The sequence below is a fragment of the Alternaria dauci genome, chromosome 1 (assembly GCF_042100115.1).
Source record: "Alternaria dauci strain A2016 chromosome 1, whole genome shotgun sequence".
NCBI classification, from domain to species: Eukaryota; Fungi; Ascomycota; class Dothideomycetes; order Pleosporales; family Pleosporaceae; genus Alternaria; species Alternaria dauci.
Window position 1 is genome coordinate 4,251,994 of NC_091272.1, and position 25,053 is coordinate 4,277,046.

The 25,053-nt window shown below is 53.0% G+C and overlaps 12 protein-coding genes across 12 annotated transcripts; 6 read left to right on the forward strand and 6 right to left on the reverse strand.

Moving 5' to 3' along the window:
• Positions 1-773: 773 nt before the first annotated feature.
• Positions 774-1,951, reverse strand: ACET3X_001326 (uncharacterized protein; the record flags this gene model as incomplete). Its single annotated transcript, XM_069446605.1, has 3 exons — positions 774-852; positions 907-1,750; positions 1,804-1,951. The coding sequence occupies 3 exons, from the start codon at positions 1,949-1,951 to the stop codon at positions 774-776; spliced, it is 1,071 nt and encodes a 356-aa protein (XP_069311568.1).
• A 610-nt stretch (positions 1,952-2,561) lies between these two features.
• Positions 2,562-3,449, forward strand: ACET3X_001327 (uncharacterized protein; the record flags this gene model as incomplete). Its single annotated transcript, XM_069446606.1, has 1 exon — positions 2,562-3,449. The coding sequence occupies one exon, from the start codon at positions 2,562-2,564 to the stop codon at positions 3,447-3,449; it is 888 nt and encodes a 295-aa protein (XP_069311569.1).
• Positions 3,450-3,763: 314 nt separating this feature from the next.
• On the reverse strand, positions 3,764-4,377 carry ACET3X_001328 (uncharacterized protein; the record flags this gene model as incomplete). Its single annotated transcript, XM_069446607.1, has 2 exons — positions 3,764-4,207; positions 4,270-4,377. 2 exons carry the CDS (start codon positions 4,375-4,377, stop codon positions 3,764-3,766), a joined length of 552 nt encoding a protein of 183 aa, XP_069311570.1.
• A 667-nt stretch (positions 4,378-5,044) lies between these two features.
• Positions 5,045-6,352, reverse strand: ACET3X_001329 (uncharacterized protein; the record flags this gene model as incomplete). Its single annotated transcript, XM_069446608.1, has 5 exons — positions 5,045-5,294; positions 5,351-5,382; positions 5,437-5,737; positions 5,790-6,255; positions 6,328-6,352. The coding sequence occupies 5 exons, from the start codon at positions 6,350-6,352 to the stop codon at positions 5,045-5,047; spliced, it is 1,074 nt and encodes a 357-aa protein (XP_069311571.1).
• A 785-nt stretch (positions 6,353-7,137) lies between these two features.
• Positions 7,138-9,346, forward strand: ACET3X_001330 (uncharacterized protein). The gene is made up of 4 exons (XM_069446609.1): positions 7,138-7,698; positions 7,749-8,464; positions 8,532-8,881; positions 8,977-9,346. Exons 1-4 carry the CDS (start codon positions 7,354-7,356, stop codon positions 9,324-9,326), a joined length of 1,761 nt encoding a protein of 586 aa, XP_069311572.1. The 5' UTR covers positions 7,138-7,353; the 3' UTR covers positions 9,327-9,346.
• Positions 9,347-9,579: 233 nt separating this feature from the next.
• Positions 9,580-10,620, reverse strand: ACET3X_001331 (uncharacterized protein; the record flags this gene model as incomplete). Its single annotated transcript, XM_069446610.1, has 2 exons — positions 10,132-10,620; positions 9,580-10,076 (listed from the first exon to the last, which is right to left on the reverse strand). Exons 1-2 carry the CDS (start codon positions 10,484-10,486, stop codon positions 9,580-9,582), a joined length of 852 nt encoding a protein of 283 aa, XP_069311573.1. The 5' UTR covers positions 10,487-10,620.
• A 623-nt stretch (positions 10,621-11,243) lies between these two features.
• Positions 11,244-12,138, reverse strand: ACET3X_001332 (uncharacterized protein; the record flags this gene model as incomplete). The annotated part of the gene is made up of 3 exons (XM_069446612.1): positions 11,244-11,269; positions 11,329-11,742; positions 11,961-12,138. 3 exons carry the CDS (start codon positions 12,136-12,138, stop codon positions 11,244-11,246), a joined length of 618 nt encoding a protein of 205 aa, XP_069311574.1.
• A 1,486-nt stretch (positions 12,139-13,624) lies between these two features.
• ACET3X_001333 (uncharacterized protein) lies at positions 13,625-15,459 on the forward strand. Its single transcript, XM_069446613.1, has 2 exons — positions 13,625-14,282; positions 14,341-15,459. The coding sequence occupies exons 1-2, from the start codon at positions 13,973-13,975 to the stop codon at positions 15,180-15,182; spliced, it is 1,152 nt and encodes a 383-aa protein (XP_069311575.1). The 5' UTR covers positions 13,625-13,972; the 3' UTR covers positions 15,183-15,459.
• A 194-nt stretch (positions 15,460-15,653) lies between these two features.
• ACET3X_001334 (uncharacterized protein) lies at positions 15,654-17,429 on the forward strand (the record flags this gene model as incomplete). Its single annotated transcript, XM_069446614.1, has 2 exons — positions 15,654-15,854; positions 15,912-17,429. The coding sequence occupies 2 exons, from the start codon at positions 15,654-15,656 to the stop codon at positions 17,427-17,429; spliced, it is 1,719 nt and encodes a 572-aa protein (XP_069311576.1).
• Positions 17,430-17,660: 231 nt separating this feature from the next.
• ACET3X_001335 (uncharacterized protein) lies at positions 17,661-19,757 on the forward strand (the record flags this gene model as incomplete). Its single annotated transcript, XM_069446615.1, has 3 exons — positions 17,661-18,113; positions 18,171-18,262; positions 18,317-19,757. 3 exons carry the CDS (start codon positions 17,661-17,663, stop codon positions 19,755-19,757), a joined length of 1,986 nt encoding a protein of 661 aa, XP_069311577.1.
• A 542-nt stretch (positions 19,758-20,299) lies between these two features.
• On the reverse strand, positions 20,300-23,340 carry ACET3X_001336 (uncharacterized protein). Its single transcript, XM_069446616.1, has 4 exons — positions 21,752-23,340; positions 21,499-21,701; positions 20,731-21,308; positions 20,300-20,679 (listed from the first exon to the last, which is right to left on the reverse strand). Exons 1-4 carry the CDS (start codon positions 22,568-22,570, stop codon positions 20,468-20,470), a joined length of 1,812 nt encoding a protein of 603 aa, XP_069311578.1. The 5' UTR covers positions 22,571-23,340; the 3' UTR covers positions 20,300-20,467.
• A 10-nt stretch (positions 23,341-23,350) lies between these two features.
• ACET3X_001337 (uncharacterized protein) lies at positions 23,351-24,453 on the forward strand (the record flags this gene model as incomplete). The annotated part of the gene is made up of 2 exons (XM_069446617.1): positions 23,351-23,864; positions 23,924-24,453. The coding sequence occupies 2 exons, from the start codon at positions 23,351-23,353 to the stop codon at positions 24,451-24,453; spliced, it is 1,044 nt and encodes a 347-aa protein (XP_069311579.1).
• Positions 24,454-25,053: the final 600 nt, after the last annotated feature.

The window sequence follows — 25,053 nt, forward strand, 5'->3', positions numbered from 1 at the left end:
TTGCCAAGCCGCTAATCCGCCACTGTGGCTCAGCACCACCACCATCAACGCGTCGCCAGCCAGCCGGCGCATCGTCAACAATCCGCCATGTCGAGATATCTACCGCCACACCTCTCCTACAAGAGTGCGCTAGTTTTGCTACCTCCGTCCAGCATTGCTGCGCCAATCGAACGGCTCCGGCGCAAATACGACAAGAAAGGTTTCGAGCGATGGCCTGCGCATATCAATCTGCTATACCCATTTTTATCAGAGCCTTCTGAGCCTAGCGGGCATGGCAACGCCTCGCATTCAACCCTCAAGCCTGACATACGTGCGCGTATTGCAAGTGCAATCAAGGGCATACAACCATTCCAAATATCGCTCGACGCGGATCCTCCAGGGGTTTTCCAACACGGATACTATGACTACAATACTGTTTGGTTGGGCCCTACTGACCACAGTGTCCAACAGCTTCAAGCGAACCTGCAGAAAGAGTTCCCTGAAGTGAACGCAGACCTACGGCCTTTTACACCTCACCTTTCTGTGGGGCAAGCAAAGGGCAAGGTTCGCGTGGAGAAGCTCAAAACATTGACCAAAAAGACAATAATGGAGCACACACTGCTCACAAGTGGATTGTTAGAAAAACCGGGATTTACCCCACTCGACGAAGCCATACCTATAGCTCTAAGTTGGAACGTTGAGCGTATATGTGTCATTGAACGCCATGGCAAGAAAGAGCGTTTTAAGGTAGTTGAGACTATCGAATTACCAGGATACGAGCATAGTTCACAGGCCTAGTTCTTGGCAAAGAAGTCTTTGATCTCCGCATCAAGCCATTTTACATCTTCCGTGGATTGACCCGGCCCACCAGCCCTGCGTCGAGAATCAGCTCCAGGCACACTTTCATCATGGGGAAAAAGGACATACCAGTGACCCCATATCGAGGGGAATATTCTCAATGTTCCAACACTCGGCCCCATGTTCTGGACTTCGATCTCAGAATCTTCTGGTGGGAAGTAAAGATCTGTCTTCGCTGGCAAGACTAGTGTCTTCGCCTTGATACCCTTCATCGCCTTCTCAAAGTCGCCTCCGTACGGCTCCTGCTGCGAGCAATCACCAGCCTGCCAAGTATGCGCCATGACTAGCATGTTCTCTGGGTCCTTGGACAGCGCCCAAGCCTCCCAGAAGTTGACCAGAAAGTCGTCCAGGTTCTTGAATCCCAGCGTAGGTGCCGTCTCGTAAACTTTCTCACGATAGAATGCTTGAGAGAAGCCCCAACCGGCGTACACGCGCCCAAGAGCCTTCAATCCAGCTTCTCGAGTTTCAGACGAGAAAGTGACCTTCTTGCCTTGGGCTGTTTGGAAATCTGGTTTGGCAACGCCTGCGGAGCTTGTCCCTATAGCGGCATACAAGGCGCTCTTGACACCTTCCAGGAAGACCTGGTTATGCAGACTCGTTTTTGCACTTCCACAGAATGGTACTGCAAGGTCCATGAAGTCGGGAAACTGCGTAGCCCATTGATACGTCTGTCCCGCGCCCATGGACCAACCGAGAACAGCACGAGCATGCTTCACGCCCAGGTGCTTGGTAACAAGCTCATGCTGCGCCCGTACGTTGTCGTAGAATAGCACTTCTGGGAAGGGGCGAAGGTCTGGCATGTTTGATGGTGACGATGACTGGCCGTTGCCGAACAACGCTGGCATGATGATGTAGTACTGAGAAGGGTTGAGCGTCTTGTCCGAGCCTATTAGCCAGATGTTGTCGGAAATTGCTACATCATGGAATCAGCAACGCTCAATTAAGCTCCAATTGAACTGCACATACTCCCAGAATACCATGTTGGATATATGACAGTCGGGAGCGATGGGTCCCCGAGCGTCTTGTAGGCAATGAACGCATCTGGTATCTCTCCACCAGACTTGAGCTTGAAGTTTCCAAGCTTGTATGTTTGGAAATCGTCACTGGAAGACATGTTTGAATCTGTTTAGAGAATGGAATTGTAGACAGCTATGGACAGCAGAAGTTCCATGTCAGACATGTTATCGTGCACGGTCGCGCGACATATCTATAAGCTTCGCTCTCACCACTTCCAGCTTCCGTGATAGGACTGCTACTAGGCACTGGTGTCGTTATCGTGGATAGCGGGGTAGCTGGAAGCTATGGTGGGGTACATGACGTTGCCAACTCTGTTTATTGCTCGAAATCGCCGTGTGTAACCGTAGAGATGACAACGGCTAAAATTTCCATACTGGCCAAGAACATACGTCTGCGAAAAGGTTCAACTCACACAGAAGACGATGATTCCCTGCGGTTATCGCAAGAAGTATACAACTGCGGCCGGAGAAGTCTCGGTACACGTTCCGCGGCTACCCTCACGTCTCGATGCAGGCTCGGAATTATATCCGCCATTTGCCGCAGGGCACTTTTCGTGCGTGATTGATCATCTTGACTAAACGGCAGTTGCGATGTCGACATTTAAGAACATCGTTCCCGTGATCACCAGTAGGACGAAATTCGCCCACCAACTCCGCAGAAGCATCCCAGCATCGCATTACACGTTTTTGCTACGCCCATCTTCCACAATGGCATCCGGACGAGCAGACGCTGAGAAGGAAATCAAACGCAATCCCCACGGCGACTTCAAAGCCGTCGAGGCATCCCGCCCGCCCTTTGACACAACATCCTCGTTCCATTACACGCAAACCCCAAAGCCCGACTGGAAAGCTGGATCTGGTCCCAATGAGCCTTCCAGTTTGGAAAAGTCGCACCGCTCTATCAACCCTTACGAAGAAGGCAGACCCGTAGTACACAACTACAAGCTATTAATCTCTGCGATTGTGCCCCGCCCCATCGGCTTCGTCTCAACAATCAGTGCAGATGGGAAATCCACAAACCTTGCTCCTTTCAGCTACTTCAACCTTGTAAACCATGATCCGCCAATGTTCGTCTTGGGATTCGCCGGCGGAATGGACAAAGCCAAGGATACGCTCAAGAATCTTGTTGAAACCAAGGAGGCTGTCATCAACATCATCACTGAGGAGTACATCGAAGCGGCGAACTACACAAGCATAAATGCGCCTGTCGGAGTGAGCGAGTGGGCGTTCAGCGGGTTGCATGCCGAGAAGAGCAAGTATGTCAAGCCTGACCGGGTGAAAGAGGCTGTATTTAGTATTGAGGGAAAGCTGGTTGATACAGTGGAATGGACGAGCAAGAATCCTGCTACGCCTGACAAGAGGACGGGTGTTACGGCATTTGTGGAAGGGGTAAACTTTTGGGTTAGGGAGGATGCCATTGATGAGCAGGGTGTGCTTGTTGATCCCGCTGTGCTTAAGCCAATCTCCAGGCTGGGCGGAATCACATATGCGAGGGTGACGCAGGCGTTTGAGCTGCCGCGGCCGGATTATGAGGAAGTTACCAAGGATCCCGAGGTTGCGAAATTGGCGCAGCCCAAGGGCGAGAGTCAACTGTAGTAAGATACAGATCTGACTGCCAGACGTTGACTTCTACGGTCTTTGAGAAGGTGGCGGCACTGATGGCATAGACGCATGAGATAGACGGCGAACAATAGATGCGAGTTCATGGTAGAAAATGTTTTCATTTCGAGATCCAGGCATCTGAAGAAAAGGTTCAAAGGTATCATACTAAAACTCAACTACAAACATGGGCATCGTGCCTGCTCCTAACAAAACTACATCGCTAGCGTACGGCAGCCAATGGAAGGTGTAACGGCGTACGCTGCAAATCTCTTCCTTCTACGTCACCCTTGCGCATTTCGTCTCGACGTTTACAGAGCCATGACACCCGCAAAGGCCGCAGCAACACCAGCACCCATCATGCCGACGACGTTACCCATAGCTGCACCAGTCTCACTGGGGCCCGTGCTTGCAGTCGCACCCGTCGCACCACCCGATCCTGACCGAGTTGTAGACGCAACAGTGCCATCTTCGCCTAGAATGGCCTGGTTGACCAGTCTCTGGACTTCGGAGTTGTAGCGGTCGTAGTAGCTCTTGACGTCGCTCGGGAGCGCACTGTACCACGCTGGTGTCTCGGAGAAAGTCTCAAGCGCACCGATTTGGGTGACTTCGCTGGGAATGGAGTATGAGGCTGTGGCGACAAAGGATGCGAGACCTTGTTGGGCAGATGCAGCAGCAGAGAGAGCGGAGCCTTGGGTGAGGGATGCGAGACCCATTGAGACTTCGTTGAGGACTGAGGAGGCGTAGCCATCGGCCTGAATAAAATATGTTAGTACTAGAGAGTCGCGAGGTGGGACGAGTAGATCCGGGAACGTACGTTTGTGAGAAGCTCGCCCAGATTGGTAGGCATGGGTGTGGTGATGATGGCGAACTCAGCCACGGCAGTGCCAGCGGCAGCGAGGATTGCGAGATTTTTGAACTGCATCTTGACGGTGTTGTGGATTGATTAAACGTGTAGCGGAAGGCTTGTAGAGAAGTGACGTCTGAAGCTAGAGTGGACTGAAGAATATAGAAAAAGCGAATGACCAACACGAGGCAAAAGCGAGCAGGTAGGAGTAAGCAAGCGCGTGGGAGAGCGGCTGGCCTGGATATATGTACACTGCAATATTGTGCATCAACACAGAACACGAATGCTCCGCCACGAAACTCGGTTCCCGAGCATGGGTAATCATGTCAGCCCGTCATCCTGCCGTTGCGCAGTCTTGGATCGAATTTCTTTTAAAAGCAACGCGACCGTTGCGACAGGCTTACTAGTACGATAACCTCGACATCTGTCCAAGGTCTCCATGATCAGCACTTCCACGCAAACCATCAATCGGGACCCACATCCAAGATCAGCGACACGCGTTCGATGCGCAAACTGCGAAGAGGCAATCTGAGGGGTTTCGGATGATATTCAGGGGCGGAGTCTTGGGGGCCATGGCGGCCATCGGGGGTGTGCGGCGTTAGCCTCGTTTAGAATGGATTGCATTAGCGGCTGTTATGTCCGAACAAGCTTCATTGCTGACAGCCAGGCCTCCCACCATGTCCATAAATATCCGGTAACACAATTGCACAGCCTATAGGTCCCGATCGAGGTTTCCCGACCCCGCCTACTCCACTTCTCTTACAGCAGTGGTGGTCATGATGCCTTCACCGCTGTTCTTCTCTCCGGTGGTCGCAGGTTCCTCGCTGGAAGCAATACTCGCGACTTGCGCATGCTGAGAGGGGGCCGTCTTTCCTTCTTTCCAGCCTAGAAAAGCGAAGCCAATGATAACCACAAGCCAGTACACATTGTACGAAATGACGGACCCGTACGTTGCGCTGTTCTGCCAGCCGAAGAGCGAGTTGAAAATGCCCCAACTAAAAACGATGCCGTCAGCAGGTGAAGACCTAATCAGACTGAAGCATTTACTTACCCGCCGTCACCATTCTCTAGTGGCGAACAACACTGCCGTAGCAGTCAGCACACGATTCTGGGAATTTCACAAAGACAAAAACTTACGTTGACATGCCAGACACTCTTCCTGATGTCGTAGCTACCCGGCCCCGCACCTGCTTCTGCTGCACCTTCTCCAGCGAGCTTGACCCAGGCATTCTGTTCAAGATTCCAGACACCTTTAGAGAACAGACCGGCAGCTACGAGGTAGAGGAAACATGTGGAGATGACGAGGAAGATCTGCAGAGAGGTTTTGTTGCCGCCCTTGTAGATGAGAAACCCGACCAGGGCACCTGCACCAAGACCACAAAGGACGGCGAGGGGAAAGCTGGTGGCCGGTGCGCCCAGTCCGACACCTGCAATAAACCTAATTGCCTACTCAGCACCTGCTATTCAAGAAGGTGATCAGAAGTACTTACAAGACCGCTTCAATACCCTCGCGGAGGACAGTAACGAAGGGCAGGATAAACATGGCGTACTTTTCAGTCCATCGCTTCAGTCTGCCCTTGACGGGCAGGTTTGAGTCTTTCTGCTCCAGGATCTTGGAGATCTTCACGCGCCACTTATCCTGCAGCTTGCTAACACGGAGCAGGGCAGCTCCCATTAGAGTGATGATGACGCTTGCGAGGATCGCGAAAGCGCCCTCCCAGATGTTTTCCGCCTTCTCGAAGGTATTGCGTCCGGCAGTGTAGAAAGTACCAATGACTCCGGCACAAATGACTAGACAAATCAGAACACCTGCAGCGACGCCGTACCAGACCTGGCGAACAAGTCGTTTGTGGACAGTGGCGTCATGTTCGGGGCTAAGCGTTTGCTTGAGAAATGCGAGAAGCACGGAGACGATAATGCTCGTTTCCAGACACTCCCGGAAGCAGATGAAGAAGACTTGGTTGAGGTTAGGCAAAGACGGCTTTACTCATGACATGAAGTCGAGGACGACTGTTCTTGCATACGCACCTGGCACAGCAAAGACGTTTGGCATCTTGAACAGACTACGAGATCTGCGGAATCTGCTGTTTGCGCTGGGGAACAGATGGAGAACAAAGGATGAGATCTAATCTGATAAAAGGACTTGCAGAGACTACCGAAGGTGAGGGTGTGCTAACATGTGCCTGCCGTTCGTAAAGATGGCGCTAGACATCAGCCGAAAGTCGAGCATGCACGGCGACCCTGCTTCTGAATTTGAGTTTACCTCCCGGTATCACGACGGACCGATGACGCTTCAGGCTGGTCGTGCTGCCGCGGCTGTACCCATGAGATACGTAATCGAGTTCTTCCAGTGTTGATGTCGTTGGACGAATGCAACCACTCTGCACCCATCACATTCGGCCCCGTGAACCACAAGGACTCTCAGAACATATTCTGCAGAGCCCAACTCTTCTGCATGAGCGATTATTACCTCCGCACGCCCAGCACGCCTAATCAGAGTAAGACTCTGTAGCGCAGACTAGTGCAGGCTTGTTGGTCCTTCGGCGCCGTCGTGGCTTACCCCAAAACCTGGGTCGATCATGGCCCAGATTATCAGATGGTCCGATAATCGCCGGAAATGTCACTCCACACAGCAAATCAAGGTCGAGGAGCTCGCTTGCCGCTGCCTGAGACAGAAAAATTCTATGTAATGCAGGCACGATTGCGCACGTCAAACCCTTCTGAGCCTAGTTCGTGGGGAGAGAGCACATGTGCCCCACCTCGCAAAACTTTGTGGCTACCCGCAGACCCCGTCGGGAACATGAGCTGATGATCTGATAAGTTCGCTCCGAACACGATGGCTTGAAGAGGCGGGGTCCGGAACACTCAGGTCGTCTTATCTGATCTCCGCACGTCGCATCTTACCTGATACGCTTGACGAATGTGTTCTTGCATCGGCACTAACTGGAAGGGTATCACGGGAGCTTCGTGAGTTCTGTTATGCTTCGAGCAGCTTGACCACCCGCGACAGGATCCCATCAACTCCTGTCTTCAGTACTTTCCTCGCGCGCCATCATGGCAATCTCACTATCAAACCTTTTCCTCCCACTCTCACTCCTAATTCCATTCATTACCTGTGCGACTGTCACGTACGACTTCGACATAGGATGGGTCCACGCGAATCCCGACGGCCAGCAAACACGCCCAGTCATTGGCATCAACGGACAATGGCCTCTGCCTCCTATAGTCGTTACCAAGGGCGACCAAGTCATTGTCAATGTCAAGAACTCCTTGGGAAACGAGTCTACGAGTCTGCATTTCCACGGCTTGTACATGAACGGTACTACACACATGGATGGCCCAATCGCAGTTACCCAGTGCGGGATTACTCCAGGTAGCTCCTTCACCTACAACTTTACCGTGAGTTTTGCAGTTTTCGAGGAATTGGTCGCAGTTTCTAAGTAGAACAGGTCAACCAACCAGGTACATATTGGTACCACAGCCATGAACGCGGCCAGTACCCAGACGGCCTTCGGGGCCCTCTTATCGTGCATGATCCTGAAGACCCATACAACGATCTCTACGACGAAGAAGTTGTTATAACACTCTCCGACTGGTATCATGACCTTATGGATAATCTTCTTGCGGAGTTCATTAACATCGCCAATCCTTCGGGCGTGGAACCCGTACCTCAATCAGCACTGTTGAACGACACCCAGAATCTGACTGTTAGCATAGAGCCTGGGAAAACATATCTCTTCCGGATGATCAATATGGCCGCTTTCGCTGCGCAGTACGTTTGGTTCGAAGACCATACCATGCGCATTGTCGAAATCGACGGCGTGTACACGGAACCTATGGACGCGGACATGATTTATGTTACCGCAGCGCAGCGGTATAGCGTCCTTGTCACCGCTAAGAATGACACCAACTCCAACTTTGCTTTTGTCGGGAGCATGGATCAGGACCTATTTGATGAAGTACCTGAAGGACTGAATCCAAACGTTACAGGCTGGCTTGTGTACGACGATAAGAAAGAGCTACCAACACCAAAGGAGATGGAGACTTTCGAGCCTTTTGATGATTTTGCTCTGGTGCCATACGACAAGGAGGAACTGTATGACCACGTCGATCGATCAATCACCCTGGATATGAAGATGGACAACTTGGATGATGGAGCAAATTAGTGAGTTTCTTGAATCTGCCTTACGTACTATTTCCTTTCGTGACAGAACAGGACTAATCTAATCCAGCGCTTTCTTCAACGACATTACCTACGTTAGCCCAAAAGTACCCACGTTGTACACCGTCCTGTCTACTGGTCCCAACGCTACAGACCCAATCATCTACGGCAGCAACACCAACGCCTTTGTACTTGCCCAGAATGAAGTCGTGGAGATTGTGCTGAACAACGATGACCCTGGAAAACACCCCTTCCATCTCCATGGCCACGTCTTCCAGTTGGTAACTCGCAGCCCTGATGACGCAGGGTTCTATGACCCAGACAATGCTTCAGATCCACATCCAACACCCATGCGGCGGGATACGGTTCTCGTTCGACCAAATGGACATATTGTCCTACGGTTCCGATCTGATAATCCCGGTAAGCCGATCTTCGAGTATGGAGACACGCGTTCCCGTACCAGTATGGGCCGGGTGTCTGGTTCGTGGACGATTGAAGACTGACGTGGGTTGTAGGTGTATGGCTGTTCCACTGTCACATAGAATGGCATGTAGCCTCCGGCTTGACCGCCACAATGATCGAGGCACCACTTGCCATTCAAGATCAGCTTTCCTCTCCCTCTTCAAATAACTCCATCCCACAATCGCACTGGGACGCCTGCGAAATTGGTCGCGTACCCACACGCGGCAATGCAGCAGGAAATACAGTTGACTACTCTGATCTTACGGGTGAGAATAAGAGTCCAGGAAGACTGCCAGAAGGTTTCTTGGCGAAGGGGATTGTGGCGTTGGTATTTAGTTGTTTGAGTGCCTTTGGAGGGATGGGCGTCATTGGCTGGTATGGATTTAGGCCTATCAGCGGGTGATGGGTAAGGAAGATCTGTAGAGAGAAGGGTGGGCGGAACTCGATGTGTATAGGAGTAATGATACCAATGGAGAAGATGAATAGAGGCCGATGGTCTTTTCTGCCAAATCTGCGACATATCTTTGCAAAGCAGCACTTGTCGCACAGATCTAGTATCCCCACTTTGACCGCCTGACGGAGCATAGTCTATGTGGTATCACGAAACTACTCACTGTGGACTCTTATAGCTTTCATACAGCCAAACTCGTCCACACTCAAAGCCAGCCCAGCGAGTGCCCTTCCTCCCAATAATAACTCCACATATCCGTTCCCGAAAACTCATCAGCATACTTCCTCGCCTTTGTCTTCCCAGCCGCACCCGCACAAACTACCAAGGGCAAAAAATGTTCCGCGCCACCCCTAGGATGCATAGTGTAAGCCCCCGGCCACTCTCTCCAATGCTCAAACTTTGTTTCCCTTTCCTGGTCGCTCTCCGTCATGGCGGCGTCCGTAACAGCTTTACTCCACTCCTTGTTCAAAGCCTTGAACTCTGGGTTTCGCGATGTGCCGTCGAACATGAGACGTAGGTTGTGGAAGGTAGCGAAGCCGCTGCCGATAATGGCAATATTCTGGGCGCGGAGGGTAGAGAGGGCGCGACCGATGGCGTAGGATTGCGTGGGAGATTCGGAGGAGAGGACTGAGAGCTGGACTATGGGCGTCGTGGCCGAAGGGTCGATGAGTTTCATGGGGACGAAGACGCCGTGGTCCCATGCTGTGACGGTATATTAGTATGTGCGCCAGGCTGAAGGGGATCTGGGAGGACGTACGTCTTTTGGCATCTTTCTCACACTCGATACCGGCTTCCTTCAGGGCTTGTGCTACCTGTTCGGCGACCTCGGGACTTCCTGGCGCATCGTGTTTTATGTTGTACGACTCTGGTGGGAAGCCGTAGTAATCGTACAACAGCTCATGTTTAGAGCCGCTGGAAACGGTGACCTTGCTTGTACTCCAATGCGCAGTCACCAAGATGATAGCTTTTGGGGCTTCAGATGTCCCCAGCTTGAGTATCTTGGGCACTTTTGTCTTGAGGGACTTGGTGATGGCTGCGTGCGATGGGTCTCCGAGTAAGGGCATGGGGCCTCCGCCGTGCGAGAGCGAAATGACGGGCGCGAGACGTGTCATGTTGCCGCTGTAGGACGATATTGGGGACTGTTGAATGCCTTGTAGGGGATTGAAGGTTGTGTTGCTGGACGAGAGCTCCGCGGAAGTTGATCGTTGAAGGCCGAAGAGTGTTGCGAGGAACGATAAAGTACGACCGGGTCTCATGTTCTTGGCTGCTGTAGAGACCGGACGCAGTATATATGCATGCTGGAAAGAGAACAGCGTCTCGTGACGCTCGGCATTTGCATTGTCAGCGTATTGCTCCGGTGTGTCAGTGGCATGTTGGACGGTTTGTAAGACGTGGTTGGAGGGCGCGGAATTGTGCCGATGAGGCCTCGCGGCGTGTCGGCATGCGGCTGACCGATCACGTGGAAGCGCGACGACGTTGTTCCAGTATCCAAGATCTTCACCATGCATCTTGGAGTGTTCTAGCTTGTAAGTACGTTCTGTCAGGAAGCATACTTGAAAGGCTGGTACAGTCGCGAATTCATTCACAAGTTTTATGATGTAGCAATCATAGCACATTGAGGGCGCACACAAGTAGGGGGTATTCTTGTTGATTCGACGACACAAAGTGCGTGCCATGACCAATACAAGTTCTCCAGAGCCATTATGGCCTTGAACCGGGGGTATCAGATCATTCCATGCCACACCATCCATGAACTCCTTGAACCGAGAGACAGATTACCATATACCCAAAGGACACACGATGCTGTCATGCGCGCAACGAAGCAACCTCTCCCGTCGAGGCGTGAATGCGGTCAGCGACCAGGAGGCCTCAGTTTTCGTCTTCAGCCTCGCCGTCTGATTCACAGTCAGTTTTATTCAGTAACGTCTCAGTGGTTTCTCGAATCAAAACTCACCAGGACCGTCACCACCCTCAGCGGAGTTCTCGCCAGAATCGTCCTTGGCTTCTTCTTCGGATGCTGACTCCTCCTTCTTAGCCACCTTCTTGGGACGTCCCCTACCCTTGGCTGGCTCCTTCTTCTGGGCCGGGGCTTTCTTTTCCTTCTTGGCAGCGGGGGCCTTCTTCTTCTTGGAGTCTGGTTGATCGCCCTCAGACTTGTCGGTGGCAGTCGCAGGATCGAGGTCTTTGGCACCATCTTCGACATCGTCGGGGACCTCGTCGACTGCTTTGCGCTTCTTGACGGCCTTGGCAGGAGTGGCGGCCTTGGGCTCTCCACCACCAGAAGCAGCGGTAGTGGCGACACCAGGCTGTACAAGGAAGGCAGCGAAGGAAGGATAGCCCTCAGCAGCCTTCTTCTTTACCGGCGGCCCTAAACGATGGAAACAATGTCAGCATAGTTTTGAAGTATAGATTGCTACTAAAGAGCTCGTTTTGTTTGCGTCGTACTCTCAGACACCTGGACGTTCCCTGGAGGTATACATTGCTTTCTGCGTTGCGCCTACAGCTACAGCATTACCGCATATACCTCTAGGGGACGTTTTGAGTGGAGATCTGTTCGATTAGTGCTGGTTATGGAAGATTACATACACATCTTCTTGAGAGAGCCAGCAGTATTAGTGGTCAATGTGGCCATGAGGTCATAGTCGAACTTGTCCGGACCGATAGAACTGACAAAGGCAGCGGCCAAGAGCTTGGTCTCCTTGTTTGTAAAGCCTACCAAGAGAGCGTCGGCCTCTCCGGCAGCGGCGTCCTTTTTGGGTGGCATTGCGAAGATGTCGTTGTGGGTGCAGAGGACAAGAAAGGAGGAGTTGAGTCGTGAAGATGCTAATGTAAACAGAGGACGCTGATGGCTCTGGGTGGAAGGAGAGAGAAAGAAAGTTGTTGGTGAGGCAACAGAAGCGGGGCTGTTATGTGTGGAAGACGACGCAGTGAAGTCGGAATTCGTGCACACTTTTCAAATGGAGATTGCACCTGGGCTGCCACATTCGGATTCCAGCGCCCTCATTCGCCGAATCATCGTTCTTGTTTTGCTCTCACTTATTCAAGGTGAGAATGAGATGCGTGCTTTGCTTCGCACAGTGATTTCCCAATGCGGAAGTCTCATCCAAGAAGTAGCTCAGAACGGGTGCTCGCACGGAAGGACTATGAACTCTGGAACCTACAGTGAAGGTTTTCATGAATTTTTACATTATGACTTTAATGGGAGAATGACAGCGTATACTTTCAGGGAGCTGATTCTCCAGCAGGGCACAAATTGGAAAATGAAGTTCTTCGTACTCTGGCTCATGATGCGGCGTATGCTCCCTTGACTGAGCTTTTGAGAAAGTTGTAATGCCTTCAGAGATTCATGAATATGGAAAAGATGGCGGATAGGATATACAAGACGGCATCGAATGCTTCAGAAAATACAGAAACTTGACATAAAGTCAATGGCACGATGTACAGAGGCGACGGGTTCAACGATACTCATGCGACGCGTGTACTCGAAATGACCCGAAAGACATTGCTGCTGGCCATGGAGGCATGGAACAAAACATACCGCAGCGGAGCAAGAAGATTGCTCGTATTGGGATAGCAACGGGTAGTTTTTCCGATCCAGGCGTAGTACAGGTGACGGAAGGAATATGGACAATTAAGCTACGGACCGACCTACTTATCACATTGTTGGGGTTCGCGATGCAGACATGGTACGACTTCGCGTGTGGGGCCCCACCTTCCGGTGCAGCACACGAATAGGCGACGCGTCGACGTGTATACATTTCGGTGCGGCGCAATTGGGATTGAGCAGGTCGGCGAGAACGAGGCACGGGCAGCCGCGATAGGAGATAGGAGGTAGAGTTGCTGCGGGGTGCCTGGCAGCAACATTGCAGTGGCGCTCGTAGTGCAGGCCACTGCATGATGCAGCTTACAGCGGGATGGTGGCTGGGGTAATGACAGCAGCTGGACGGCGGTCAGAGAGAGGGAGAGGGCATGGAAAGACGAGGCCTAGACGACGCGCAGGCAGGGGATGGAGCGGTAGGTAGCGGTTGGAAAGCCGGTGAGGCTGCGGTGGTCGAGTCTCGACGCCGAACAAGTGGAGGCGCATGCGGTCAGTGTGCAGGCGGTGCATGCCTTGTGGCCCGAGTGGGAGACGGGCAGGCCGCTGCGAGGCAACTTTCGGCTCGACTGGGCGTCTGGACAGGATCTGCGACCAGGCCTGCGCGGGCCGTGCCAGGTACAGGCGCAATTTTTGTGTTCAGTGTCTCCCAGCGCTCGCGTACAGTACATACTCGACGACGGGACCGTTGACACTAGCTATCCAGTCGCTATATCTGCTCCTGCTTGGTTGCTATTTCCGTCGCTCCCTGCGTTGCTTTCTTTTCTTGTATAACACGCGCCTCATCGCACCTGCTAGACGCCTCCCTCGCTCCTTCCCCCCATCGCCAGCTCTGCCCCTCACCGTCCCCCTCACCCCCTTCCCCTGCGAAGACAGCCGCCATACGAGACGACATTGCCGATCGCCTGCGCCCCCTCCACACGCGCTGAAGAGACCTCGGGCCTTTTGCAAGCAAACACGCCAAAACCCGGCTTTGGTTCCTCAACCGTTACCGATCGCCGTCATGTCTTCCCACCCGAGCCTCACCAGCACGTACCGTGCGCGCGCCTCCCTGCCCACGACCGGACCCCTGGCCTCGTATCTGCTGAGCCTGATATCCGTCAAGCAGACCAACCTCTGCCTCTCCGCCGATGTCGAGACGTCGGCTGAACTCATACAACTGGCAGAGGACGTCGGTGACTCAATCTGCCTGCTCAAGACGCACTGCGACATCGTCACCGACTGGTCCGACAGGACAGCCCAGGCGCTGAGGGAAATCGCAAAGCGCAAGTGGTTCCTCATCTTCGAAGACCGAAAGTTTGCCGATATTGGTGGTATGTTATGCTGGAGCTCGCAGTGCCTGCTGGGCAATGGTCCCTAATGCACCCGTAGAAACTGTACAGAAGCAGTACACTTCTGGACACCACCGCATCGCCCTCTGGGCCGAGATCACCAATGCCCACGTCATCCCCGGTCCAGCCATTGTCACCGCGCTCGAGAAAGCTGCCGAAACCACCATTGCCAAGTACAACACATCCGTCAACACGGAGATTTCTGCTACGCGACAATCCAATGGTGTTGACGATGATGATGACGACGAAGAGGAAGAAGAAGAGCCCGTGGCACGCGATTCCGCAATCGAGTCGCCCATTGAGATGGAGGGCGAAGAAAGACGGCTAAACATCAAGGCTACCGAACGGAAGCACAGCGTTGTAAGCGTGACCACGTCGATATCCATGCGGACAGAGAGCATATCGCCTCGTCCAGAGCCCAACGCCAACGGCGAAGAAGTCTTCAATCTAGACGTAGCGACCGAGCTCGTTCGTCTCGGCCCACCGCCCTTCCTCCGATCGCTCCTGTTGCTTGCTGAGATGAGCTCCGAGGGCCACCTCATGACACCAGAATACCAAAAGAGGACTGTTGACATCGCTCGAAGCCGTCGCGATTTCGTCATGGGCTTCATCGCCCAACACAGCTTGAACACAGAGCCAGAGGACAACTTCATCACCATGACCCCGGGCTGCCAGCTCCCGCCGCCGGGTCAGGAAGGCAAGAAGCTGGGTGACGCCTTGGGCCAGCAATACAACACTCCTCGCAAGTTGATCTTCGAGCAAGGATGCGACATCATCATTGTCGGACGAGGCATTGTGCGCGCCCAAGATCGCATGTCGGAAGCAGAGCGGTACCGAAAGGCCGCCTGGTCAGCCTACGAGGAGAGGATCAAGAAGGCATAGACGACTCGTCTACGAGGCCTACGATAGTCGATATATACCCTTGCGATTCACAGTTACGATATTCTGCCTTCGGCATTTGTGCAAATTGGTACAAATCCGAATACCACATTATCAGATGATGGTCACATATGGCGTTGGACATCTTTTCACATAACACGAAAACGCATACTCTGGCGTTGCGAGTGCTGGTCGACGAGTCATGATAATGCCAATTGATCGTACTGGGATGCAGATTTAGAATATGATTACTACCACTATATGATGACCTAGAGATTCCCATTGCCTTGGAAACCATAAAAACTTATGAATTGTTACCTGCAATCCTTCCCTTGGATGAAAGTATAATTGAAAGCATGTCTGGTCCACGTCCAAGTCGCGTGTGGTCCAGGCTCGCCCACGTGGGGCAAATAGTCGGAGCTCGGTCTTAACGCCAAAAAGTTCGCGACTCTCTTGTCGCATGCGACAGCTTCCATGTCACTCTACTACGAAGCCGCGGCGGTCCTCGCAAACACCGAGAATACCGGCGGGTCTCTGAAGTCGCGAATATACAACAAAAAAGACCTGAAGAGCACACCAGGCCAATTGTTTGCCCTCATTGCGGAAACGTCAAAATGGTCCATTGTGCTCAAAGATGTGATTGAAAAGACGAGATTGCTCGCAGAGGAGAGAAAGGTAGCCTGCTGTCGAACAGATCTTATTGCGCTCATTCGCTGATGGTGTCTTGTACAGCTTACTCCGATACTTGCCCTTCTTCTTACACACGACCTGCTGCTTGCGAAGAACGGCGTTGCTGCAGCTGCCAACCATGTCCTTAAACTCGCCATAACTCGACACAAGGCCCGCCTAAGCGCCGAACTTACCAAAGCTCGCATACGGTACGGATACGCGACTATAGACGCTTTCAGGCAAGCTGTCAACGACGGCGAGCTTGACAAGGACGAAGGCGATGCCCCCAAAAATCGACACCCACGCTGGGTACGCGTTAACACGGTAAAGACAACGTTACAGCAACAGCTTTCGACAACATTTGCCGGATTCGTTAAGACGGAGGATCTGAGCGAAGTACTGTCTGCGCCTAAAAAGTCGAAGATATACTACGAAGACCCAAACATACCAAACCTACTCGCCTTGCCCTCTAAGATTGACCTGAGCAGATCGATTGCGTATACCAAGGGCCAGATCATATTCCAGGACAAAGCGTCGTGCTTTCCCGCCTATCTTCTAGACCCGCAGCCGGATGATGGCGATGTTATCGACGCGACGGCGGCACCAGGAAACAAGACAACCCACCTAGCGGCTATCGTATCTGATCGGAGGCGACCCGGTGAAGAACAAAAGGTCATAGCGTTCGAGCGCGACAAGGGCAGAAGCTTCACTTTGCAGAAGATGGTCAAGCTCGCGTCAGCGGACAGCATTGTTCAGGTCAAAGGCAGTAGCGATTTCATCGCTGCGAAGCCTGGGTCTGACGAGTACGCCAATGTGGGCGCCATACTGCTCGATCCCAGCTGTTCCGGCACCGGTATCGTTGGGCGAGACGACGCTATCAAGATGCATCTACCAGAAGCGCCAACCAGCAGACCAGTAGTGCCAAAGCTTGAGAAGAAAGATAAGAAGCGGAAACGAGACGATGAAAACAGCAAGACTGAAGCTTCAGCAACGCTTGACTTGGACATGGATGACTCAACCCCGGAAGAGACAGACACATCGATGCAGGGCAAGCTTTCTGAGCGGCTGGCAGCTCTATCTTCTTTCCAACTCCACATTCTTACCCATGCTATGCGATTTGCGAGCGCGCATAAGATCACATACTCTACCTGCTCGATCCATTTCGAAGAGAATGAGGGTGTCGTCTTCCAGGCATTGGCGTCTTCCGTTGCAAAAGAGCGGGGGTGGTCAATTCTCAAGCGAGATGCTCAAGTCGACGGAATGAAGAAGTGGCACAGACGAGGTGTTTGGGAGGATGGAAAGCTAGAAGTCGATGTGGATGGCTCCTCGAAGCACGACCTGCTAGAAGCATGTATTCGATGCGACAAGGGCACTGAAGAAGGCACCATGGGTTTCTTCGTGGCTGCCTTTGTGCGAGATGGTAGTGAGGACTCGACACGAATTACTAGTGCTGTGACTGCCGAGGAAGAGGAATGGAATGGGTTTAGTGGTGATGAAGAGGTTGAAGAAAAAGTAGAGCCTGCAGAGAGAGTGACAGAGGAAGGATCAGAGAAGAGGAAGAGGAAGAAGCGCAAACACTGAGGAATGAAATTCGATAGCGCAGCCTACCTAGGCAGTCGCTAAGAACTCGGGGAAGGAGCAGCTTGCGTTGTGACTCCCAGCTGGACAGTAGCCCGGGACTTTGCGCGATCACCCACCACTTCTTCTCATTGCACCATTCAATAGAGCAGTCTTACCTATCTTTCCTTTCGCCAATCTCTCCCGACGCAGTTTATGCAACACGATCCTGTACTCTGACGTCGCTGCTCCACTATGACGCAAGCCGTCCATGGCAGCCAGTCCAGCCCGCAAACCGTGTCTGCTAATACTATCCCAAACACGCCTCCATCGCAAGTTGACCTCTCCCGCCCGAGATTGAAACAGCTGGCCGTATGGATTCGCGATGAGCTAGACTTGCGTGTCGCTCGAGATGGTCCTAACGTCCTCCATCCCGACGATGTGTTGACCCTACACGAGACCTTCGTCGCCCTCCCACACGCACAAAACATCACGACTTCGACCTTGCGAGCTACCGGAATACACAAAGCTGTTCAGGATATTGCCGGTGTAGCGACGCGATGGCCCGGCAAATTATGCGATGACTGCGACAAGATAATTGATGTCTGGACCGCGAAGTTTGGGCCGTTCAGTGCGATCCATCCGTTTTTATTTGGGAGAGGAGGACGCCTCGAGGGTATTGCGAGTATAAATGACTACTCCCAGGAGGTAGACAGTGCAGCCTTACGTCATGTTCGATACTAAACTGATGGTCGTCGAATATAGGCTTTGCTCAAGCGATGGGCTGAAACATGTCCTGGGAAGATTCATCCCAAGCGCTCACACAGACTGGGTGACTTGGGTTTCGTAGCTGGCCAGTAAGTCTACTGGCACACGGTTTGGATAGTGGTTTATGCTGATCGCCGTTGCAGATGGTGGATCAACCCATTGTTCGCACATCATGCTGGCATCATCGGGCTTGAAGCTTGCAACGGTGGCACAACATACGACAAGCACGGCGCCTACGCTCTACTACTCAAGGACACGGGTGAGATTGAAGCCGCGTCCGAAGAGCGCTTTACCTATCGCGTACCACAATCCGACAAAGGTAAGTTTCGTCTTACCTCTGCCACTCCCAAAAGCCGTGACCCTGTGAGGGTACTTCGCAGCCACAGTATCAACAGCGTTTGGGGCCCAAAGGCTGGTGTGAGATACGAAGGCTTGTATAGCGTCAGAGGCTGGTCCATAAAACAAGCAAAGAGTAGTGATCTTGCTGGCGGGCAATGGAAAGAAGGCGACATCCTATTCGACGTCAGATTCGTGCGTGGAGACTCCGTTCCCATGGACGTAGTCACCAAACGACCTACCGCAACCGAAGTAGACGACTACGCCGAGTACAAGCGCCTTCGTAAAGTATATCGAGATAGCAAGGGTAAAGAGCCAATCTTAGCATCTGCCAAACATGATTTCTCAACACCTGTCAAAACTTCTCCTCCAGCGCTCGCGAGACCTCTATCGATAGTCGGGGATACTGCCCTGGACTCTCGTCGCAAGGCTCTCTTCAAAAATCTACACTTCGACGAGAAAGCCCACGTCCATATGCTTGAGAAAGAAGTTGTTCTCTCCCCAAAATCTATCCTAGAGACCGATCCCCTTATCGCCGCAGCAACAACAACGACAGTAGATAAAAGCAACAACCTCGCTGTCATCGCACCACTCCGCAGAAATTCTCATCATCATGGACACGTAGAAACCGACAATCCTCAGGACGAACAGTATGACAGAGCTAGCCCAGCTGGTTCAAGTGCGCACACATCCGTCGGCACATTCCCTGGAATCAACATCCACGAAGTAGCACCATGGATCGACTATGACGTCGGACTCACAGTTCCTTCGCCAGCAGAAGGAGACACTATCGTCCGTCAGCGGCCCGTTATCACGCAGTCCATGGCTACAGGGTCGATTAAAACGATTGGCACCAGATCGTCTATTACATTGGGTGGCACATTGCGTAGCAAGCCTGGGACAGTGAGACATGCGGATCCGCCAAGCCCCTTTGTCGAAGAGAGTGATCGTATTGACCACCGGCGTGAAAGGAGAAGGGATGGAGATTTCAGGGATAGCTTGAGTCCGCACAGTACGATGAAGAAGGACGGAAACAAGCGGAAGAGTATTTTGATCAAAGGTAGACATTCTACGGCTAAACTGTTTGATGGAGTTGTCGACGTGAGGAGAAAGAAGAAGAAGAAGGGGCGTGGTATTGGACCGACAGGTCTAGATGGTGGTGGTGGTGGTGTGGTGTTTAGAGATCCTTTCGAAAAGGATCGTCTCCATGAGGAGGACCCTTTGAAGGACTTTGACTTCGGTACATAGACACACGCAACAACGTCCTATACCTAACACAAATACGATTATTGAAATTCTTCCAGACCCCCCTACGTCATAGACAATCTCGCCATTGTATTTGCCGAGCGAACCATCCAAAAAAGAAAAAGGGTTCCAGGTCAGCGGGATATGACTAGCGGGAAGCTTGCAGTCAGCAGTCCCACACCGGTGTGCTGCCTGCGCGCGATTTAACTGTATGATTGTCTAGTGGATGGGGCTCGCGTCCACTAGTTGGTAGTCGTCCGTGTCCCGGTTTTTACCGAAAGAAAAAAAACCCCCCCAAAAATGTCCGGGCGTTGACCGGGCGCGTGTACTTTGCGGGCTCTGTGGAGGCTGTGGGCGCGATGACATATCGTGGCATGGATTGTGGAGAAATTCGCATGCCGGTTTTCCCGCATCGTGAGTTTTTACGTAGTCGTGCCTGAGCCAAGCATCGGGGCGGCTGCGTCCGTGATCGGTGTATGCAGTACGCCAGAATCAGTAAAGGTTTCACAGACAATGCACAGAGAGACAAAATTTGGCATAAACCCCATTTTTGGAGTGCTCAGTAAACAGGGGTATCGAATTTGCTGTTGCAGGAATGTAAAAGTACAATGGATTGCCCGACTTTGCTCGCTTTCATCGCCGGGTAGCGGACAGAAGCTGGCCGGCCTGTCCATCTCTTCCTCCTCTCATGTCATCTAACGTATCATGTTAAATTAACGAGACGCCATGCTGGCTCTTCTTGCCTCGAGAACAGCGTCCTCGTGGGTAGGAGGTCCCTCGTAGTTCTTCTTTCCCCAGACAAAGTACCAGATGGTTGAGACAACAACGACGGCGGCAAGAACGACAGAGGCGTAGTTCATCGTTGCTGGTGTGACTTCGCGGAAAGTAGGCATGCAGAAGAGAGGAGTGGCGAGTGCGGACCAGGCTGTCATGTTTGTTAGAATTAATTCTTAAAATAATTGATCACGAGACTTGCCGAGTGCAACAACGTTGCAGAAAGTACCTAGCATGCCAAGGTGAAACTCGCCATCTTTCACCTGCTTGCGACCGGTCATGAGCGAGACGAAGATGGGGGCAGCGTAACTCAGGGTCAGGCAAATGACACCAACTCCGGAGAAGGCATTGAAGGCAGCGGCAGCACCAAAGTAGATGAGACCGAGAGCAATCTGAACAACCATGCTCAGCATCATGGCGTTGAGCGGAACATCGAGGTTCGTGTTGACAGTCCTCCACAGCTTGTAGCCGGGTATCGCACCGTCACGGGAGAAGGCCCAGGTGGCGCGGGAGGCAGCGGTGGTGCATCCGATACCACAGAGGAAACCGAGGACCAGCAGGGGGATGAGCAGACCAATGGCACCACCAGGGGAGCCTACAGCGTCCCTAATGATGACAGGGGTAGGCTGACCAGAAAGTAGTCCTGCAAGCATGGCTTGGTCGGGAAGTACAAAGACGAGGGGAATGAGGAAGACCAGGCCAGCGATGGTGTTCAAGGCGACGGTGGCAACCATGGCCTTGGGGACTTGGGTGGCGGGCTCACGAACCTCTTCGCACATGCTGCACACTGTTAGCGTTTGGACAGTCATCATTTGACATTACCGCATGTAGACACGTCAAATGTCGCAATGGAGTATGTTGCTTGGGAAGGTCGCATAGGAAACGTCGCTTGGGAAGGTCGCTTGGGAAATTTGCATTGGGCAAAGGGAAATCTGCTTCAGGTTGCTTGGGCAGAATAGGGGAGGCTCACGAGATGATCATTCCAGTCGATGAAGTCGCGTAGGCTGCGTGGAGTAGTCCGACCATGAAAGACCATCCTGGGATCCATCCGGAGTTGGAAGGGTCGAATTCAGTAAAGACGTATTCGGCGTTGTGGCGTCCATTCTTCGCGATGGCAAGGACGCATACGACAATGGCAATCACACCAGCAAAGGTCCAGAAAATGGCAAAGGTCTAGTGGTCTGTAAGTAACACATCCAGTAGTCGCTTGGGGGGCTTCTCACATCCAACCACGGTAGGTATTTGTTTCCAAAGGCAGACACGGCGTTGCAAAGGAGCGTGATGCCAAGGAAGATGAGGAAGATCTGATAAGCGGATCCTTCCATGATACCAACACCGGGTTCGCTTTCGTAGACATTGACGCATGCCACAAGGAAGAGCGCGGTAGCAAAGTTGACGGAGAGAGTAATGGTAATGTTGCCAACTACGAAACACCAACCACAGATCCACGAGGCAATTTTCCGATAGGCGGGCGGCGTGATCATGAAGGTCTGGTAGTAGACACCACCGGAGGTCGGGTAGACACTGGTAATCTCACCGAGAGATGCGGCGACGGCGAGAATGATGAGAGACACGGCGAGCCATCCCCAGATGATGTTGGTGGGGCCTCCACCGACTACTGGGTAGTAGAGGGTAGTTGCCAAACCATAGGGAACCGAGGCCAAGACGAAGGACATGAAGGCGACCTGGAGAGTGGATCGGGAGCGAATCAACTCGGCCTTGTAGCCCATGGCAGCCAGGAGGTTGTCGGCATCGGCGGGAGAGACATCGTCTCCAGATCCAGAGTAGGTGTTGCCCAGCTTGGTCTCCTTGTCAGACGCGCCGGGGCGAAGGACGGGGTGGTCGTGCTCAGCGGCATACGCATCTGACTGCGTGCCGTACCTGTAGTCGGACATGAGGGGCGTGTCGCTGTCGTCCGTGGTATGGGGTCTGGGGAGAGAAAGTGACTGAGATGGTTGTCGCAAAGCAAGACTCTGGGAAAGGTCAGTACGGCGGATCAGCGCAGGCTTTGAAGGGCTGCAGAGGAACGTCAGTGGGCGCATGGTCCAGGCCCGCTAGCCAGCTTGGAGGCAAGTCGCCTCAGACTACCCACCCGAATTTCAGATGGCACCAGACGCCGAGCTTGGCGGGCCAATTGCTGATGCGAGGTGACCGGATAGGGCTGGTGTGGTGCGCCGAGGAAATCACCGGGCGTGTGGGAACTATGGTCTAATGCATCCGCGTTCCGTCGCTTTAGTGTTGAGGGTTTTTTTTTCCAGAAGTGGGCCAGAAGCTGAGCCGCTGTCTGCCGATGAAAACCCGGCGATGCGAGGGCCCTGAGCTGGCCCTGGGAGCCTGTCGCGACGCTGAGCCTCACTCGGGTGCGCAGAGTTTGCAGGGCAATGGCTGTGAACGCGTGGGGGTAGGGAGGGTGAAGTTGGGCATGACATTGACGCTGGAGGTTTTGCGCAACCAATGGGAGTCGCCGAGAGCGTTTGGCGTCTGGCGTGCGTCGGAGGCGTCTGTCTCGGCCCAGGAGCCGTATTCGTGGATACCGTCCGGGGCAGTGGTCGCGTGTAGATAGGGGAGACGTGGAGACGGAGATATCAACACAACATGGAAAGAGTGGAGTCGTTCTTTGCTGCCACCACGACGTGTTCCTGTGCTCCTTCGCTTTGGTCCTGCGTTCCTGCTGGCAGGGAAACGCGCCCTATCATGTCGGATGCGGCAATAGCGGTACCGGACTTGTCGTTTGCAAGGAGGGTTTTTCTCTTCTAGTGATATAAAATGGACAAGCGTCATGTTCGACAGCCCTGCATTGAATGCTGTGTAACAATATCGCCATGCATCACGAGATTGTTGCTCTCGAGGAGCAGCACCAGCCCCTCCCACTTGGTGGCTTCAGCTTCCCCGCCAACACTACCCACAACCTGAGAGCATATGCGACGACGTCGACGCGCGAAGAGCTCCACACGCGCATCCGCAATGCCACCGTCGTAATCACGACGACTATCAAGCTAGATGCCGAAGCACTGCGCCCCAGTGTTAGTCCAAACCTCCGCTACATTGCCATTTCCGCGACGGGAGCAGACCCTGTGGACCTCGACGCCTGCCGGGCCCGCAACATTCGTGTTACAAACTGCCCCGGGGCCAATATCGATGCTGTTTCGGAACATGCCTTAGGCCTGTACTTTGCCGCCAGACGGCGCACAGTGCTGCTGGACCGCGTTACTCGCGCGCAGCCTAGCGAATGGAAGGCCAAGGGGAGCGTGAATCAGTACATGCGCCTGCCGGATGGCATGCCTCCATTGACGTGCAAAGATGAGGTTATGGGCGTTATCGGCTACGGCGGCATAGGTAGGTCACCATGTCCTAATTGGGATGCGAGATCCTGAGCTGACGACCATGAACGATAGGCAAGCGAGTGGCTGCGCTCGGGCAAGCCCTGGGCATGCGCGTCCTCATCGCCAGTCGAAAGACCCCGGCGACGCCTCCTCTTGACAGCCAACTACCACTGCCAGCCCCAAGTGCTTCAGACGGCCGCATACCCTTTGACGACGTGCTCCGCAACTCCACCGTCCTCGTCCTGTCTCTGCCGCGGAACCCAGACACGCTCAACCTCATCTCCACTGCAGAGCTCGAGAAGATGCATCCATACACCGTCTTGATCAATATTGCGAGGGGCGGCATAGTGCACGAGGCAGCCGTCGTGCAAGCCCTGAAGGAACGGCGTATAGCGGGCTACGCCACCGACGTGTATCAAGTGGAACCTGTTGGTGGACCTGAAGATACACCGCTGCTCGAGGAAGACATCAAAGATCTCAACATCACCTTGAGTCCTCACTTGGCGTGGTTCTCGACCAGGTCAATCAAGAACCTTGGCGAGATTCTGAAAGACACCATCGAGGGCTATGTGAGCGGCAACCACATAAACGTCATTGTCTAAGAGCATCACCCACAAGGCACATAGTAGAGGTGCTAACACTATGCTTCTGTCACTGACGTCGAAGCTATTCCAACAAATACATGTCTTGCAGTACTGACAGCCACCGAGGGCTCTAGCAACCATCTGCGTCATGCCACGGAATCGTGTTTGGCCATGCTCCTGACGAATCGTCGACTTCTGTTAGCAATCAACCATTATGCTTTGTGGCCTCAAGCTCCGATTATTCTGCGAATACCGCACAGGTAGCCTATGGTTCCAAGTCAATACGTCTTCCGTCCATTTCGTTGTCTTCAAAATCACCAAATACCACCAAAGTGCTCATGCGGCATCGTTGCAGTTATGTGTTTTGAGCGACCCCGAAATTTCCAACCGTGAATCCGATACGATGCGGGATTACCCAGCTTGGATTCTCTTCTCTTCTCTCCCATCTTAGGACATGTGTCTTCAATGCGTGTGGTGGTTCCAGGGTTCCTCACATGCGGTCCATGGATATCCACTTTGGGACTTCGCTACCATTCATTTCACTGCGGGATCCCCACTCAGAGCATGCAGTCGTCTTCAGACCCTTAAGAAAAAGACGTTCAGGGTTTAAAACTAGCT